The 17,873-nt window shown below is 44.0% G+C and overlaps 5 protein-coding genes across 5 annotated transcripts; all 5 read left to right on the top strand.

The window, feature by feature from the left end:
• The first annotated feature begins 2,521 nt into the window (after positions 1 to 2,521).
• Positions 2,522 to 3,261, top strand: LOC121405533. The gene is made up of 2 exons (XM_041596374.1): positions 2,522 to 2,912; positions 2,966 to 3,261. The coding sequence occupies exons 1-2, from the start codon at positions 2,837 to 2,839 to the stop codon at positions 3,259 to 3,261; spliced, it is 372 nt and encodes a 123-aa protein (XP_041452308.1). The 5' UTR covers positions 2,522 to 2,836.
• On the top strand, positions 3,234 to 5,739 carry LOC111077827 (muscle-specific homeobox protein tinman). The gene is made up of 3 exons (XM_041591615.1): positions 3,234 to 3,493; positions 4,488 to 5,116; positions 5,182 to 5,739. The coding sequence occupies exons 1-3, from the start codon at positions 3,300 to 3,302 to the stop codon at positions 5,646 to 5,648; spliced, it is 1,290 nt and encodes a 429-aa protein (XP_041447549.1). The 5' UTR covers positions 3,234 to 3,299; the 3' UTR covers positions 5,649 to 5,739.
• A 2,878-nt stretch (positions 5,740 to 8,617) lies between these two features.
• LOC111077838 lies at positions 8,618 to 9,358 on the top strand. Its single transcript, XM_022372264.2, has 3 exons — positions 8,618 to 8,875; positions 8,944 to 9,111; positions 9,177 to 9,358. Exons 1-3 carry the CDS (start codon positions 8,681 to 8,683, stop codon positions 9,348 to 9,350), a joined length of 537 nt encoding a protein of 178 aa, XP_022227956.1. The 5' UTR covers positions 8,618 to 8,680; the 3' UTR covers positions 9,351 to 9,358.
• A 2,728-nt stretch (positions 9,359 to 12,086) lies between these two features.
• LOC111077820 (homeobox protein bagpipe) lies at positions 12,087 to 13,668 on the top strand. The gene is made up of 2 exons (XM_022372240.2): positions 12,087 to 12,674; positions 12,784 to 13,668. The coding sequence occupies exons 1-2, from the start codon at positions 12,194 to 12,196 to the stop codon at positions 13,458 to 13,460; spliced, it is 1,158 nt and encodes a 385-aa protein (XP_022227932.2). The 5' UTR covers positions 12,087 to 12,193; the 3' UTR covers positions 13,461 to 13,668.
• A 1,443-nt stretch (positions 13,669 to 15,111) lies between these two features.
• LOC111077830 lies at positions 15,112 to 15,893 on the top strand. The gene is made up of 3 exons (XM_022372254.2): positions 15,112 to 15,378; positions 15,443 to 15,619; positions 15,687 to 15,893. The coding sequence occupies exons 1-3, from the start codon at positions 15,118 to 15,120 to the stop codon at positions 15,855 to 15,857; spliced, it is 609 nt and encodes a 202-aa protein (XP_022227946.1). The 5' UTR covers positions 15,112 to 15,117; the 3' UTR covers positions 15,858 to 15,893.
• The last annotated feature ends 1,980 nt before the right edge of the window (positions 15,894 to 17,873 follow it).

The following is a 17,873-nucleotide window of genomic DNA, read 5'->3' as shown; positions in this document are numbered from 1 at the left end:
CGTAAAATATGTTCAACTTACATAAGTTTCGTGGGAATATTAAATACCCCTTACATATATTGGGATAACATTCTATTTTATTGATTGAAATCGTATTCCATAATTTTGATATTCTGTTTAATATTACTAGCTAGTTAGCCCTCTCAGCCCTTAACAAATAATTTCATCGAACTCCTCAATAAATTTTGTTTAAGATTGGCTAGTTTTCAAAACTCTTTCTATTGGCTTGTTTACATAATAAGGTTCAAACAAAAACGGCCAAAGCATAAAACGTAAATGTTGACTAAATGTGACGTCACATGTTGCTGGTCGCAACCAAGTTTTCTTCTATGCGTATGGATTTTTGTATACCTCTATTCTCTTTTAATTGATGTTAAATGTTTTGTTCCAAGCTCCATTGAAACATTAAAATGTATGATTTAAAAAGGGAAAATATACATATCCTAATGATTGACATGAATTGTCTTACCCCCTATTAAACACTGCATAAGTTTTGTTTTATATATAGATACATTTATCCCCCGTTGCCATAAAAACACGGGAGAGAACTTGGGGGGCCCGTAAAAAAAAAAAAAAAAAAAAAAAACCCAAAAAAAAAAAGGCGGGGGGTTTTGGGGGGGGGGGGGGGGAAAGGGGAGGAGGGGGGCCGGGGGGAAAAAAGAAAAGAAAGGGGGGGGGGGGGGGGGAAGAAATTTTGGGGGGTTTTAAAAGGGGTTCTAAGGTCTGATACCTATTATTGGAACCCGTGAGCTGCAAAACTTTGTTAATATCTTTAGAACAGAGACTGAATAGTTTTTGCATTAATTGGAGCCTGAAGTCCATAATATCCATTTTCCCAAGGTATGCAGATTGTTGCTCATTCCATGCCAAAGTTGCACAACATTGCTGCTACTTCATTTCCCCATGTTGCTGAAATTTTTCCCGTACAAATCAAATGCATCTTACGGGAACGCGTATGGAATGACGCAACAATGAATCTTTATTCCATACGCGTTCACGTAAGATATATTTGATTTTGTATGGGAAAAATTTCAGCAACATGCTGCCACACCACGAAAATGAGGGGAACGTCTCCACAAAAACACTCTCTTCTCCACTAAAAGAGAGCAAATTTTGCAAATTCTCCACGAATTGAGAGAAAATTTTGAAAACTCTCCACGAATTGAGAGCAAATTTTGAAAACTCTCCACGAATTGAGAGCGAAAAATGTCAGTATTTTTCGTGCGCTAAATTGAGTTTGGCGGTCAATTTGAAATGTGTCTTAATATATGGAAAAATTATATTTCACTTGATTTGTTTTGTCGAGTGACCTCAGAAACCGAGAAAAAAATAGCTCACTCGATTTTGATATTCAGTTTAATATTACAAGCTAGCTGGGACTCTCAGCTCTAAACAAATAATTTTATCCGATAGATAGATAAATTTTCTACAAGATTGTCAAGTTTTGAGAAGTCCTTTTTATTGCATTATTTACATATTAGGTTCAAACAAAAACAACATAAAACGAATGTGACGTCGTTTTGTGGCGTTGCCAGACTCGTGAAATTCGTAATTGCCGCGGGCTGCCATACCATGATATTTTGTGAAATGAAATTCGTCAATTTTGATATTCCGTTTAATATTACTAGCTAGTTGGCCTTCTCAGCCCTAAACAAATAATTTTATCCCAATTCCTCAATAAATTTTGTTTAGGATTGGCTAGTTTTCAGAACTATTTTTAATGGGATTGTTAAGATAATAAGGTTCAAACAAAAATGGACAAAACATAAAACGTAAGTGTGTACCGGAATGCTACTTCAATGTTGCTGGTCAACCATGTTTCTGCTATGCGTATGGACATTTGTATGCCCTATTTCCTTTAATTAATGCTAAATTTGTTTTTCCAAGCTGCAGTGAAGTTGTCTTAGAATGACATGTTTTTGTCCCGGTCCTGAGTAGTTTCTGCACTCATTAGAGCCTATGATTACAAACATTACCTCTATTCGATAATATCGCTTTTCGATATATTTTGTTGTTGCTTAATTAACCAATTATTATTTTATGCTAAAAAGCTTTCGTTAAGTGTTTGATAAATAAGATTTTTTGGTTGGAATTTTACGCATTTTATATATAAATAATTTTCAACTCTTATTATAACATAAGTTTTGACATATGTATGTACATAGATAGAATAACCCTTTTCCGTTCGTTGCTGTTTGAATAAAAACCAGTGGTATGTGTACCCACATACTTGAAATGAATATCAAGCCATCCATGCAAACACACATATGTACATAAATACGTTTTGATCTTCGGATCTGTATGCTTAGTACACTCATAAAATCAAGTGTGCGAAAATCTGCACTTGAGCGCCACTTGACGTATTCAAGTTGCGACGCACAGTGTATACAACAAGTACGCAGGGGGACTATAAAACCTAAGGACTTTACAATAATAAATACGGGGATACTTAAGCTCAAGTAGCGAAACAGAATCTGCATAAAGTGGCTGCGAACAAACAACTAAACTAAAAGAACAACAACGAAGGGGAAGATGAATTTATTTGTGACGTTGCAAGTGGCTGTGAAGAAGACATACAAACCAGATAATTCTAAAGGATTTTGCTTCTCGTCTCTAATATGGCAAAACTAACTATGGAAAACGATAAATTCAATTGAATGGGATTATCTGTGGCTGTATAGTATAATTTTTGACATGCCTCTATTCTTCCACAGCATGTGGAATCACGATACGATCGCCCTGGTTCAACAACAATTTCAGTGCCATCAGCTGTTGCCGGGAGAGCCGCCTCCAGTGAAAACGAAGCAAGCGATGAACTCAAAGAGAATGATTCCTCATGCCCTGCTGTGATTGGTTCCCGTGGCAGCCATTTTTCCACCCGAGACTGCTACACGCCTTACTTATGGCCCGGGGTGGGTATCTGTATCTGTATATGTGTATGTATTGTGTATGCGTTCTCTTTCAGTCCAAGAAGAACCGAGCATCGAGCTGACAAATTGCCGACACGGTCGAGTGCGGCATCGGCATCGGAACGGCACTTCGGGCACGGTTACGGCAACGACATTCAGTTTCAATACGGCTGCAAGGGGTGCGGATGCGTGCCGCCACATACTCATCCTCATCTATTCGAGCTATTCGGCTATTCGAGTCCTACCCACACCATCCAATCGCGCGCTCAATATCGCAGTCGCAATCGCAATCCATTCAAGTGTCGCAAGTTCAAGTGCAATTTGGCAAATTGTTGTATTTATTCTAAATTGAAAGTGCCCCTCAAGTGCTCAAGTGAACCAAACTCGAAAATGTTGCAACATCATCATCAGCAGCAAGCACAGGTGCCACAATCCGGCGGCTATTACGACTACAATCAGTCGCCTAGTCCTGGCAGTCTGACCAATGCGGATGCCCTGAACACCACCCCATTTTCAGTCAAGGATATATTGAATATGGTTAATCAAACGGAGGCATACGAAGGCGCCTATGGACATCTTGACAGGTAAGCTTTTATCTTATCCTCAAGTCCTGGCTAGAAAAAATCTTTTGTACGAGTATTTGTTAGGCAGAAAACAATTGAATATATTCATATAATTACAAACAAAATCTAGGGACTGGAAGAGCTAATTATCTTTGGATATTTTGTTTTATAAAAAATCAGTTATGAAAAATCCGAAACACGCATTTTGTAGGACGGCAAGAAACTGTTAAAGAATTCCCGGACTCTTCCTTATTATCACTCAGACACATCTACCTGTCAGCAACTATTTTCAAAAACAAGCAGTTTCCCATTTTCCCATTCCCATACATTTTTGCATTTTATTTATTTTTATTTAGTAAGGCTCCATAGGAAAATTAATTTCCACCAATTTTCGTTTGAAAGATAATGTTTTGATAACCTTCTGTCGAGACCGAGACGAGACTCGGCAGAAGAAATCCTATGAAAACACATTGAAAGCATGAATTGCAAATAGGATCTAGGGTCCCGTCCTACACATATTCGTAGAGCTAAGAAGCAGGAGTTTGGCTTTGACAAATCATCGTTATTTGTACAAGAGGCAAGAGGCCAGACCTCTTCTCTCTGTCGAAGACCAAGACGCACCCACACGTACACACACACACACACACACACAGACACAGTCGCAAAGTAGTAACAATAGGAAAAACAAGGCCCTCGGCTCGAGGTCTGAGGTCTGATGTCCGACTGCCTGAAGCCGCTCGGAGTGTGGTCGTCGTCCTCGCGACTGGCTGGGGCTGGCCAACATATGTGATTCGCATGTGTGTCCGGTGCGGACCGCACTGGGGCGTCCTTAATTCTGATGAGGCATGAAATGATGTCACCAAGGGTCCTGTCGCGACAGCAGGAAGTACGCAAATGGTCCGGCGCTCGCCTTACCCTGCACCAAGCTCTTGCTGTGTCCGGTGTGATGCAACATGTGGCATCCATAGCCAGATCCGAAACTAACCAGCCTCCCCACTGTCTCTCTCTCTAATAGTGCCGCTGCAGCTTCGGCGCTCTATGGCGCCGGCGAGTACCAGCAGCATCTTCACCAGCATCCGCATCAGTACCAGCACCAGCAACAGGAGGTCGTGTCACCGGCATCGCAGCAGCAACTGCATCATCATCTGGTCGAGCATCAGGAGGATGCAACTACAGCGTCGTCGCTGTCGCCACTGCTGCCGCCCCCGCCCCACGGCCACCATCAGTTGTACGGCGGCTATCAGGACTACGGCATGCCCGCCCACATGTTCCAGCATCACCATGGACATCCGCACCAGAGCTTCCAGCCGGCTGCCTCGGCCTACAACATGTCCGCCACGCAGTTCTACGCCGGAGCCACAGCCTCCTCGTATCAAAGTCCCGCCACATACAACTACAACTATGCCGGAGCCGTGGATGCGTATCCGCAGCCACCGTCAGCCGTCAGCATCAAGAGCGAGTACATACCCACTCCGTATGTGACGCCCTCACCCACCCTGGACCTGAACAGCTCCGCCGAGGTGGAGAGCCTTGCGCCGGCGCAGAAACTATGCGGCAATCCGCTCTCCCAGAGACTCCTGGAGACGGTCAGCAACTCGGCCTCGCTGCGTAGCATTCACAGCACGGATGAGGGCCCCAAGAGAAGTAAGTAATCGTAGATAACGTCTCCAATTCATTCAGGAATCTAACTGTCTTGTATGCGTCCACAGAGGACAACAGCCAGGTGACCTCTTCGCGTTCCGAGCTGCGCAAGAACAGCATCAGTGGCAGTGGGAATCACAGCAGCATTAACAGCAATGGATCCACCAAGCCACGCATGAAACGCAAGCCACGGGTGCTCTTCTCCCAGGCACAGGTGCTGGAGTTGGAGTGCCGTTTTCGGCTGAAGAAGTATCTGACGGGATCTGAGCGTGAGATAATTGCCCAAAAGCTGAATCTGTCGGCCACGCAGGTGAAGATCTGGTTCCAAAATCGTCGCTACAAGTCGAAGCGGGGCGACATCGATTGCGAGGGCATTGCCAAGCATCTCAAGCTCAAGGCGGAGCCACTGCACTCACCCACATCGCTACCACCTCCCATGCCCAGTCACATGATGTGGCCACCCACAGTCCAGCACTCCCAGCAGCAACATCAGCAACAGCAACAGCAGCAGCAGCAGCTGCAACATCTGCAATAGCCTTTCGAGGGACAGGCAGATATTCGAGTTGGAGTTTTTAATTTATTGCAATTTAACGCAGAATCTATGTTGTAGCCTAAAGAAAATGCCTCATAGCTCTAGTAACTTGTTTTATGTATATATCGGACAATAAATAAAGTTTAAGACAAACTACTCCAATGGTTCTTATATTTTGAGTTAATTCAACAGAGACTGGGAACGGGAACACTTGCAAGTCAATTAAAATACGAGTAGTCCCAGAGCAATCACTTTCTCTTCTCTTCTGGTTTCCTTTTCCTCCTCTGTCACATAAAACATAAAGTCTTTGCTCCACACGTACTCCCATTCTGGGAGTTCCTTGTATTTATATCTTTATGAGCAGCTTTCGATCGGCTACCAATCCATCGATCCGTCGATCCATTAGGCACCGCATCTGCGTATAATTGTTGCCGATTGCCGCATAAATCAATTTAATCGAAAAGAACGATCAGTTTTGTTTTATGAAAAATGAAAAGGAAAACAAAACAATTTCCGTTTTAATTCTGGAAATGTTTTCCCTTCTCTGCTTTTGGCATGGCCAAAGGGGTGCCACGGACAGCAACGGGTGCGTCGGCGGCAGACACTACAAAGGTTGCATTTATGAAACGTTTAAGTGGCAGCAATGCAACTGTAAAATGTTTTTCCTATATCCAAAGATACAGAATGCAGGGCACAGAAGAACTCCACTCCTAGGCATTTTATGACAGCCAGCAAGCCAGCAAGCCAGCGGGGCAAAGGCTAATATTTCATGGAGTGTGGTGTCTTGGGGCCACAGTCGCTGCCACTGTCGCTGCCACTGCCACAGTGCTGTGTTGGTGCGGTGGTGGTGACTCGCCTGTTTCCCCTGTGTTGTGGCATATCAATTACTGCACAAACACATGCCACAGGAGGGGGCAGCGAGATTGAGGATGATGCTTGGGGTGAGTGGGAGGCCACAGGCCAGACCAACAAGTGCAGCTGATCACACTTTTCGGGGAGTGGAGTCAACCGGGGGTTTGAGTTTCAGCCTTTCTGACAGCCAGAGCTTCTGGGGTTAACTCTCGCTTCTCGGATGTGGGGTGAGCACTGAGTTTGGATGTCAATCACAGTGATCACGCATTAGATATACACATACTGGAACTCCACAGTAGTAGGCTGAGGGATAGATTAGGCTCCCTTGGGAAAGTAGAAGCCAGACAGTGCAGGGAGTTGGTCGTGGAGTGGCAAACAAAACGCCTCCAAGGCCAGCCTTGCCCCATGAAGGTTAGTCCCAGGATAATGCATGTCAAGTGCCGCTAAACATTGCCTAATGGACCACACTGACCAGGCCCTGGGCAAAGGAAATCGGAATCTGCGACCCAGAAACAATTAAGGTTTCGTCTTACAATGTCGGCGGCAATGTTGCGGCGACGCGTCGTGTGCTCCTCCATGGAGTCGATGGTCTGGAGTCTAGACCTACGCAACCCAGTACGACGGGGAACTCAAGTGGAGAAATTTGTCATTCCCATATATCACACAAAGGATCGGGTCGTTCGCCGATAAGCAGGCCAGGATAAACCAACCCGATGTCGGAGTATGTATGCTGCTCGGTTTGTAGCGCCGTTTAATTCATGTCCCGTCAAAGGATCAAAGACGACACAAGCCGCTCTCGGAGTCGCAGCTGGGATCGGATCGGATCGGATCCCATCACATTTCTTCGACTCCAATCGTTGGCTCCTCTCCATTGCTTTCACTGTCATCATTTGCATTTCCTCCTGGCTATGTGCCAAGCCGCCAAAGTGAGAGTAAGGTAAGCAAATTAAGATTTATTAACAACAATAAATAAACAATATGAAAGAGCAACAATAGCATCAACAATTTGGCGTATTTTGGGGCCCCTAATTCCCATTTCCATTTCCCATTTCCGCACCCTTTGAATGTTGCCGCCCCTCCCTGCGACGATTGCGTAATTTTCTTCAATATTCTACTTTCACTCCAAACATCCAGATCCACAGCCAGCGCTGTCAAGTGGATGTTGGAATGGCTGCGGTTGTGCCTCTGTCTCTGACTCTGCCACTGCCTCTGGCTGTGTGGCAGTTTCTCCATTAAAGCCTTTGACATTTTATCAGAAAATCCATCGAGTCATTGTTATACATTTCCATTTGATGTGCCCCCCATAAAAATTGCGATCTCGTTTTACATTTGCCCCCGCCACTCGTCTGGGGGCTCTGTTTGTTTCTGTTTTATATCCATCAGTTTATGGCCTTTGTGTGGCTTTCAAGTGGATAAATTGTGACAATTATATTCAAATTAATTGAGTAATTGCATTTCTGGAATCCGAGCGGCGGCATTTTGGAGCGTTTGATTTATGGCGTGTGGAAAACGGCACTCAAGGAACAGAATCCGCGTAAGCCCATAATCCCATGGCGTTGATATCGCTTTCGGTTTGGCTGCAAAAAAAAAACAAAACGCTTGTGGCTAATGAAATCTGAGTTCCATCCGCTCTCATCCGAACATCCTGATCTACTTAGGGCACCTGTAAACAATCTCAAGCATCGGTTGCTTGAGGCGAGGTACCAATCGATTGTTCACCTTCGATTTGGGTGGCTTCCTCAAGGAATGTTAATTGATTTCCTGGTTAGCAAATTAATTGGCTATTTATGGGTATAAGCTATATAAGTTGCACCTTCTTGGACTACTACGATTTATGAATAATTATAAAATTCTACGGTTCGAGTATTCGAAAGTAAATATTGATGGCAGTTGTACAGAAATTCATAGAATGGAACTGCGCTCACATGTGTGTTATCTATTACCATCTATAATTATCCACTCGCTAATTATTTCCATAGATTGAATCTAATCAGAATTGAGCATGTAATGCACCGGAATCCCGTAGATTAATATCGTGGGGTAGAAAAACAATTTTGTGGCTGGCTATAAAAGCAACTCCCTTCGCAGGTGTTGTCCATTCGAAAATTAAAGTTAAAATGTGTCGTGTACAGTTGGTGCTGCTATGGCAGATCCTTGTCCTGCTGAAAGGTGTAAACTATTCGATGGCAGTTATGTATGAACTTTTGCTCGAGAATGAGGAAGTATTCACCGAGTGCCAGGATAACCCTAAAGGATATCTCAACATGGGTGGATTTTGGGATTTTTCCGCCTTCAACTTGGAAATGGTTGAGGAGGGAGTTATCCTGTCGGGAAACATAACTTCTGTGTGGAATGTCCAATCCACGGATTACATTGAGGTGACAGCAGCTAAAACTTCTAAGCGTGAAAGACTTGTCCTAAAAATTCTTACTCTATTTTATTTTAGGCTTCTGCCAGCATATTTTATCTCGATCGTGGCTCTTGGCAACAAACCATTCTCAATATGGTGTCGAGGGACTTCTGCAAGCACATGTACGAAGATAACCAGTTATGGTATATGTACTGGACCGAGCACGTGACCAACGATGTGAGGGACAAATGTGTCAGCCTGGGAGTAAGGACAGTTTCCAATGGTCAATTAATTATAAATTCTATATTTTTTTTCCATTTTCATTTCAGACTACGCAGGTAATTGAAAAGTATCTTTTAAAGTTGAAGTTTCCGTTGGATGTTGCACTACGCTCTGGGCGCTACAAGATTGTCTTTCAATTTCATGCGTCGGATCGTGCTGGCAAAAAGCGCAAAACCAGTATATGCTTTGAAATTATAGGCGAATTTACGAAGTCCCAATAAAATGTTGGCATGCACTCTATTTTCGATATTCCCTATATTTAATACTGATGTTCGGGTTCCCTAAATACGAGTATTTAAATTCTTTTAGCCTGATAGCTCTTCGAAATATATAACATTTTACTATATCTTTTGGTATTATTTAATGTATCAAATTAAACCATTTTCCTGAAATCTTTATCTATTTATTCGGGTATTTATATACACATAAAAGGTTACATTTATTTTGATTGATAAACAAAATAAGACATTTTTTAACCGCTCTCGCAAGCAAACACAAATCATCTTTAAATAACGCGCTATTGTTGAATTTCTTAGTATTTTCGGCCTGAAGCTGCACGGTCACACTGCTGGCAGCAATGTAGTTATCGATGTAAGTTTTCATTGCAGGCAGCGACCTCTATTGGTATCTACACGAATCTTACCTCCATATGAAAATTCTACATGATTTTCACCACCTATTGCTCGTTTTTCTCACTGTCTCATAGCGGCGACACTATCGCTCTTATAAATTGTTATTTTACATGTTATATAAGAGTTTTTGCGCTTATATATTTCTATATATTTCAGGTAAATAAAAGAAAATAATATAAAAACAAACGAAAATTTGATTGTTGCAGCGTAACAGGTCGAAAAATTATGGCAAGAAACTATTACATTTTGCAACCACTATATAACACTTTATTTCGTTTCCTCGATATCTGGAGCCCGTCAAACCCTACGTGGTAGCCGTTCATAGCCCATAAGTAGACTACTCCACTCAATGCCAACATAACTTTAATTGGGAACTTTAAAACTAGCTCTAAAACCAATGAGGAACTAGAAAATCAATGCATCCATTGATTGAATACTTAGGAAGCACTTGTCCAGACTCAGAAAAGCATCGAAATACCTCAGGCGGATCGGGTTTCAATGCACTGAATATGAATGATAATGAAAAGCAGGGCAAAACAAACAGTTGAAGTGGTTTTTGATAAACCATTAAATCGAATTTAATACCACAAGAACAACAAACCAGTGGACGTGGAGCGAAACAGGAGGGTGGCAGACATTTCGAAATCAAACAAGAAACTGTCGGATTTAATTGAAAACGCCAATTCATCATGGACAGAGGGAGGACTCTCTCCCCCATTTATGTAATTGAATACCTGCGACATTCATGGGTAATCGTATCAACAATCAAAGCAACCAACAGAATTACATACATAGCACCATGTCGTCTGTATGTGCATTTATACAGATCTGAGAAACCAGGCCGGAAAAGGACGCGTGCGCCAGCCACAAGCATCATTATATACTAATTACTCGAGTATTATTGAAACCCATTCAGCTGAAAATGTATAACGAGTGGCAGTTCCTACAGTTGCTCCCGGTTTATTCCTACCGCACTTGGTGCACACTCGAATTGGTTACGTTACTCAAATCTGACCGCAAAATAGCCAAGCTCTCTCCCCCTTTGCCTTTGCCCTTTCCTCTGAAGCCGACTCTATTGTTGGCTTGACTTCTGCGCCCGTGGCATTAAGAGCCATTGAATTGGCAATAAAAAGATTATAGCCCGAAGGTGTGAAGTGTAGCAGAGAAGCAACCGTTCGGCCAGAGTAGAGTCGACAATCGGAAACGGAGAACGGCGAACGGCGAACGGAGACTGCACAAAGAACACCCCCATGGCGAACATGTGTTTGGGTCCATTGTTTCCCGTTCTCGTTCCCGTTCCCGGCATTGCATCGCTCTCGTTCCGAGTGAGAGTGGATGAGTGAGTGAGTGTGGTCGGATGAGTGTGCGCAGCCATATTGCGGCCTTAGCCAGTCGACATCCAATCAGCGCCAATGAGCTCTACTCATTCACATTCAAATCAGCCAATGGAAAACGAGATTACTGTGGATTACTACAATAACACTTGTGGAGGAAGAGACACAACTTAAGATTAACTATTGAATACATTTAATTGGATTTCTACGCGTACATATATTAAAATTCCCTCTTTTTAATTCTTAATATTGGAACATATTTTATTTCCACATAAAGCATCGATAGTTTGCTTAATTACGTGTGCAATCCCTCCGCGGATTTAAAACTCAGTTCAACTCTAAGACCTCTTGCAGTTTCTCCTTTTCTATTTTAAAATCCATTTAAATTTTTGATATTTCTTTTTTTGTTTAAATTTCGAAGGAAATCCATTACCTAACTAACCTACTTATTGCCAGACTTTTTCCAAATTACTTCCAATCCAAACAAATGTGTAGCCCAAACAAATCCAAAACCAATGTGGAGTTCACTTGACATCACTTCTGGGGGTACGTACGTGTACGGGTACGGGTACTGTACCCAAAATTCCATTTACCAGCAAACCAAATGCAATGGGAGAATAGTTAGCAATGCTATAAACAATACTCGTCAGCGTAAACAGGATGCATGCACTCCCGAAACTAAGGCGCACTACCAGCAACGTAATGTAACGTAACGCATCCATTTAACGACACATTTTGTTTATGCACTTGAGAGGAACTCAAATAATGCCCTTCCTTGCCCGAGCATCCACCAATGGGCGGCGTCGGGCACGAACGGAATCCAAATCCACCACCAGAGTGTGCCAGCTGGAGGCGAGCCCACTTGAGGCGTGAGGCGTATTTCCACTCCGTGAATCCGAGTGATTCTCTCGATAGGGATTGCGGGGCCGGCTGGCTGCTGCTATTTAAAGAAAGCACGGAGCGGACAATTCGAGCACATTCGTAGCGCAGCCTTCGAGACGTGAACACGAACGAACCCCGAACCGAATCGGTCCGAGCCCCATACAGAGATCCGGAGTGAACAAGTGTAAATAAAAGTGCCACAGAGCATAATCGAGAATGTTGAATATGGAAAGTGCGAGTGTCGGTGCGTCCATGGCGGGTCTAAGCAAAACGCTGACAACGCCCTTCTCCATCAACGACATACTGACGCGCCACAATCCGGATAAGCATCGCGTGTCCAGCATGGACTCCGAACCGGAGGCAGATATCAGCGGCAAGAGCCGCAGCTCCAAGCTGAATCTTGATCGGGAACGATCTGCATCCAAGTCTCCGCCGCTTTGCTGCCGCGATCTGAGCATCTACAAGCAGGACCCAAACATGCCCAATCCCGGCCAGAGACAGACAAACTACCTGCAGTACTATGCGGCGGCAGCGGCGCTCGACAGCAACAATCATCACCACAATGGGCACAATCACCATCACCAGGCAACCGCCTCGGGCTCCAGCGGAGGGGACTACATGCAACGCAAATTGGCCTACTTTGGAGGCACCCTGTCCGCCCCGCTCGACATGCGGCGCTGCACCAGCAACGACTCCGGTAAGTCTGCCCCATTGTTCGCCCTAATGGAAACGCCAATTGTCCATTGTGGCAGCCGCGTGTGCCTGGTGCTAATTTCCCAACCATTTTCCGCCTGTTCCATTCACAGACTGCGACTCGCCGCCGCCGTTAAGCAGCTCACCCTCCGCCTCACCGCTCTCCCACGACGGCAGTGCCCTCAGCCGCAAGAAGCGGTCGCGTGCCGCCTTCAGCCATGCCCAGGTCTTCGAGCTGGAGCGTCGCTTTGCCCAGCAGCGCTACCTCTCCGGGCCGGAGCGCAGCGAAATGGCCAAGACACTGCGCCTGACCGAGACCCAGGTGAAGATCTGGTTCCAGAACCGGCGGTACAAGACAAAGCGCAAGCAGATCCAGCAGCACGAGGCCGCCATGCTGGGCGCCACAAAGCGAGTGCCCGTCCAGGTGCTGGTCCGAGAGGATGGCAGCACTACCTACGCACATTTGGCAACCGGTGCGAGCCACGGCCTGGATCCGGCGCTGATCAACATCTATCGCCATCAACTGCAACTGGCGTACGGAGGATTGCCATTGCCCCAGATGCAGATGCCCTTTCCCTACTTCTACCCGCATCCGAAGGTGCCACAGCCGATTCCACCACCAAGCCAGCCCTCAAGTTTCGTCAATGGCTCCTCGGCCTCGTCGTCGCCAGTGCCAGTGCCAGTGCGTCCTCAGCGCACCCCCTGCCCGAGTCCTGGCCAACTGATGGGCATGGAGAGTGGACCGGAGTCCGCGCCGGAGGATGTGGATGAGAACGTGGAGATCGACTAGATGGGATGGGCATTTGTGGGTTACGTTATTGTGATAGCTGTAGAAGTTGCGTTTTAGTCTCTATGTGTAACCAATAGATATCCGTGCATGCTCTTGGCATATAGCTTTAGTAGTCCTAAGTTTTAGTTGTATCTGAAAAAGTTAAATAAAAACGTAAATGAAAAGAAATTTGCACCTGATTGGATTGCCTATTACAAGCATTGAAATTAAAGGAGAAACTGCATCAATTCAGCGATTGGAAGCTTCACTTGAAAACTTTGTTTAACCATCTGTATGGATACATGGGTACTTGATCTGCTAGAAAATACATGGCAAGCTATCAGAATATAATAAAATGCAACCTAAAGTGACAGATTATTTCCATTTCTATGCTATTATTATTTTATAATAACAAAGTGATACCACATGACCTCATTTTGTATCAATCGGCAAGGGGTTTCTTGCACTGGGACTGACTCTTCAGAAATGACAGCGATCAAGCGGGTAAGGCCTCAAGAAGCATATCATTGAAGTGGAGTGGCCATGCGTGTGGCCAAAGTCTTGCGAAAAACGGTGATGACCGACTCTGGCGAGCACTCAATGTCGACATAGAAGTGCTTCAATGTGTCAGAAAGGACGGGACGGAACCGAACGGAACGAGCGCCGGGTCTGTGACCCACAAACCACTGACTTACATACGAGTGTTCGTACAATTTCTTGATTTCACACACTTTGGCATGCAGTTTTGCAAAAGATCAACGGATGCTCCGAGGAGGATGGGGTATAGCAGGAAGGGAAGCATAGACATGTCCTTAGCAGCACAGTTGGTGGCTGACGACAACAAGGACATGACTCAAGTGCTTGTCGGCGACAATTTTAACGGAGCGACGAGGCGATGTTTATAAACAAACAAACAAATAGAATCACAAACTGACGCCCAAAGATCGGGACGAGGCCGGAGCCAGCCAGGACGAATGCATTTGCCGGATCATTGATATGTGCACAACCACTTGAGAGGCAGCAGGAGCCGTTGTCTGTGTCCGAGAATGGAAACAATTCTGCTCATCTTACAAATTTCCAGCCATTTCCCTGATCTTCAGCCCATTAAGCACTCTTTCCCCCATCTCAGCCCTTCAGTGCCGATGGCTTTCTACATGTGCAAGTGGGGCATTGAACGTGCCAACTGGCGGCCTGTGGACTGGAGACTGCCAACTGAAAAAACAAAAATTCCCCAATGGGTGATCTCTCGCATTCTTCGTCTAAAAGGCCAGGCCATTGCCATTTGACAAATTTGGGACACTAAAACCGATTGACAGTTGTAATTACTTGTGTCAATAAGTAGTATTCCGGCTATAGATGCAGTGAATGTCTGTATTTCGCTACAAATTATCTTGTCATAATTCAGAGTTCAAGCTAAACTAAAGCCAGAGTATATACATACACAGATTCATCTGTGTATTATTCTATTACTTTCTGAGCTGTGGGGGTTTTGGTGGCAAATTAAAAACCAACCGAACAGTCTTATTTTCAGATGTGTATCAATTAATACCATACCCACGATATGTATGGCTTGTTGCTGCTAATTACTATTATTAAGATGAAAATTGCATGCCACATTTGTGGCTATATAAAAGCGATTTGGCCTTAAACATCACAGCCATTCGGCTAAAAGTTAAAAATGGATCGTCAATGTCCAGTGTGGATATGGCTGATACTGATCCTGCTGGATCTTGTTCACTTTTCGATTGAATTCAATTACGAATTTGTGATGCGGGATGAAGATGTATTAAGCGAGTGCCTGGATAAACCTCAAGGAGCTCTCAATGCCAATGGCCTGTTTGGATTTTCTGAAACTTCCTTTGTCATGAGCGACGATGGTATAAATTTATCTGGGAACATATCTACCGTGTGGGATGTCAACCCAAAAGATCGTGTTCAGGTGATGATACTCGTATTACTTGACATTGAATAAATCTGTTTCTAATTTACGAGCAATATTTCAGCTAAATTTAAATGTCCTATATTTCGACCGTGGTATTTGGCAGAGTACCATATTCAATATGGAGGTCAAAGATTTCTGCGCTGTAATGTACAATGAGAAACAATTTTGGTACAAACACTGGTCGAAATATATATCAAATGCCGAGCTAGTAAAGGATAAATGTGTGACAAACGCCGGGGTAATTATGCATACAAATCTTATACAATTGTGAACTCAACTTCTAATGGACGAACTTTATTTTATAGACTAAATTTCTGATGGAACCATATCTCCTAAGGATAACTCTTGGCTCGGACGTATATCTAAGGCCTGGACAATACAGGATTATATTGCATGCTCTTGCATTTGATAAGAAGAATGTAATGCGCACAAATCAGATTTGCCTTGAAATTAGGGGAGAATTTATACGTGCTTGAGGAATATCTTATACCTGATCCATCACTATTTACTATGCTCCCGACTATATAATATATTTTTCAAACTTTTATTTCTCGACTTGGGCGCTACAAATATCTGGGTCAGGCTCCTGATTAATATACAACCTATTGAAACGAGTTTTGCACAATTATATAATATCTGATAATTATGGTCAGATGGTCCAGCTGTTTTAAAACGGTATACAACCAATTGGGAGCAATTTGGGAGCCAGCAGTTAACTTTCAGATTTAATTAATACTAAAAATCGTTACAGCGAAGGTCTTGTTTGTCTTAATTACTATTATTAGGATTGATCTATGGCGCACTTTATACATGAAACCCATTCGAATTTTTAATGCAGAATGGAATTACTTAGTGCGGTACAGAAAACGTCTGAATTGGCTATATGTATCAATGCCCTGTATGATTTATCGGAGCCAGATTCAATGGGTAAGTAGATTGTAGTTTATATGGTTCCTTTATTAACGAATGGTATTTAATTATACAACATACATAGTAAAATTTAGTAACAAAGTATTTTGCTTTGTTCTAGCTGAAATATTTAAAAGTATTTATGATTATTAGTTGATCGGCAAACTCCTAGGTATGTATGTACATATCTCAATCACAGGCTTGTTATTGTTTTCTTATTTTGCTGCCATGAAGAACCGCCTCGAAAAATACTTAATCATGAGTTTACAGTTATATGTACATACATACCAAATGACTTGTACATAAGTCAACTTTTCTTTGACCCACCCCAAACCAATCAGCTACGAATTTTCACCCCCGTGTCAATCTGCTTGGTTCTCGCCAGTAGCGAGTGAGTGAGCAACAATGAGTAGGAACTCTATGTGGGAGTTTCAGTTTTATGGCACGCTTCAGATTTCGTACTATGTGTCTGAAGGGTTGAAGGCGCTACGCTACGCACACTGCATGTGGTCTGAATCTTTGGGGAGAAATATGTACTGCCTGTTGTTCGTCCTGCTCCTAGCGGCTTGGCCACTAATTTGTTTATATTGCCCTGGATTGCGCCTTCGGATTTGTTTATGCAACCTTTTTTATGACACACATATGTATGTATGTATGTATGAATGCCTGGCTGGCTGCTGCGAGGAGTACACGAACTGTCAGCTACTTGGCGGCAATCCTTTTAAAAGGGGCCGCCCTTTCGCTTGTTTGCCTTGTAATTAATATGGAAATTAGTCACGGTGGCAGCCATGGCCCGGGAGGGGCAAGTGGCGTATGCGCAATCTTTGAACTGCAATTAGTCGTCTGGCTATGGCCTGTCACCGAACCTACTCCGGAGCCTGCCCCTGATCCTAACCGACTGGGACACTGGGTAAACAATTTTAGCATTTTTCGCTATTTGCTTAAACATTTTTGGCGGACGGAAGGGGGGCGGGGGCTTGCATTCTTAAGCAGCCATTGGGCCGCTGAGAGCGCATTTAATGGCGAAATGTGAAATTCAAAAGCAAATGCAAAAACCGTTCCCCCCTCACCCGTCCAGACCACCGACCCCCGACAGCTTAAAGTGTAAACAAAATGCTCCAAATGTTCACTTATTATAAAATGCAGTGCATTCTTTTTTTGGGTGGGTCCATTTCGATGCACTTTGCTTTAGCGTTGTCTTCTCCCCGTCCTCCCATCGTCATTTCCACTCTTATTTGCCTCCATCTCCATCGATACCCGTGATCGCGGTCGACATCGACATCGACATCGACGTCTGCGTCTGCTGCACACATGTGCGCCATAAAAGGAAGCTGAGCATCAGGCCCGATGAGAATGAGGTTCGCTTCTCCTGCAACTGCGACTGCGACTGACACTTCGATTTGCAGCCAACAAGGGCCGGGGCCAGGGCCAGGGCTTGTTGTTGTTGCACGTGTTGCTCTGGTGGCGCGTTTGTTTATGCAACAGCCTTAGCCCTCCTAACAGTTCTTGGTAGGAATAACTTCACAACAAATTCATCAACTAAACTCCAATGTTGATACTCTGCTTGCTGCAGAGGTATTTGA

This window comes from Drosophila obscura, unplaced genomic scaffold (assembly GCF_018151105.1).
Source record: "Drosophila obscura isolate BZ-5 IFL unplaced genomic scaffold, ASM1815110v1 contig_150, whole genome shotgun sequence".
Classification (NCBI taxonomy): domain Eukaryota; kingdom Metazoa; phylum Arthropoda; class Insecta; order Diptera; family Drosophilidae; genus Drosophila; species Drosophila obscura.
The sequence above is the reverse complement of the archived record's forward strand: the minus strand, read 5'-3'. Positions and strand labels throughout refer to the sequence as shown.

Coding starts and splice junctions, on each gene's coding strand:
- LOC111077820 (XM_022372240.2), top strand. CDS start 12,194: ATGTTGAATATGGAAAGTGCGAGTGTCGGTGCGTCCATGGCGGGTCTA. Junction 12,675..12,783: donor CTGCACCAGCAACGACTCCG/GTAAGTCTGCCC, acceptor TTCCATTCACAG/ACTGCGACTCGCCGCCGCCG.
- LOC111077830 (XM_022372254.2), top strand. CDS start 15,118: ATGGATCGTCAATGTCCAGTGTGGATATGGCTGATACTGATCCTGCTG. Junction 15,379..15,442: donor ACCCAAAAGATCGTGTTCAG/GTGATGATACTC, acceptor GCAATATTTCAG/CTAAATTTAAATGTCCTATA. Junction 15,620..15,686: donor AATGTGTGACAAACGCCGGG/GTAATTATGCAT, acceptor TTTATTTTATAG/ACTAAATTTCTGATGGAACC.
- LOC111077827 (XM_041591615.1), top strand. CDS start 3,300: ATGTTGCAACATCATCATCAGCAGCAAGCACAGGTGCCACAATCCGGC. Junction 3,494..4,487: donor GCCTATGGACATCTTGACAG/GTAAGCTTTTAT, acceptor TCTCTCTAATAG/TGCCGCTGCAGCTTCGGCGC. Junction 5,117..5,181: donor GGATGAGGGCCCCAAGAGAA/GTAAGTAATCGT, acceptor ATGCGTCCACAG/AGGACAACAGCCAGGTGACC.
- LOC111077838 (XM_022372264.2), top strand. CDS start 8,681: ATGGCAGTTATGTATGAACTTTTGCTCGAGAATGAGGAAGTATTCACC. Junction 8,876..8,943: donor AATCCACGGATTACATTGAG/GTGACAGCAGCT, acceptor ATTTTATTTTAG/GCTTCTGCCAGCATATTTTA. Junction 9,112..9,176: donor ACAAATGTGTCAGCCTGGGA/GTAAGGACAGTT, acceptor TTTTCATTTCAG/ACTACGCAGGTAATTGAAAA.
- LOC121405533 (XM_041596374.1), top strand. CDS start 2,837: ATGCCCTGCTGTGATTGGTTCCCGTGGCAGCCATTTTTCCACCCGAGA. Junction 2,913..2,965: donor CGCCTTACTTATGGCCCGGG/GTGGGTATCTGT, acceptor GTTCTCTTTCAG/TCCAAGAAGAACCGAGCATC.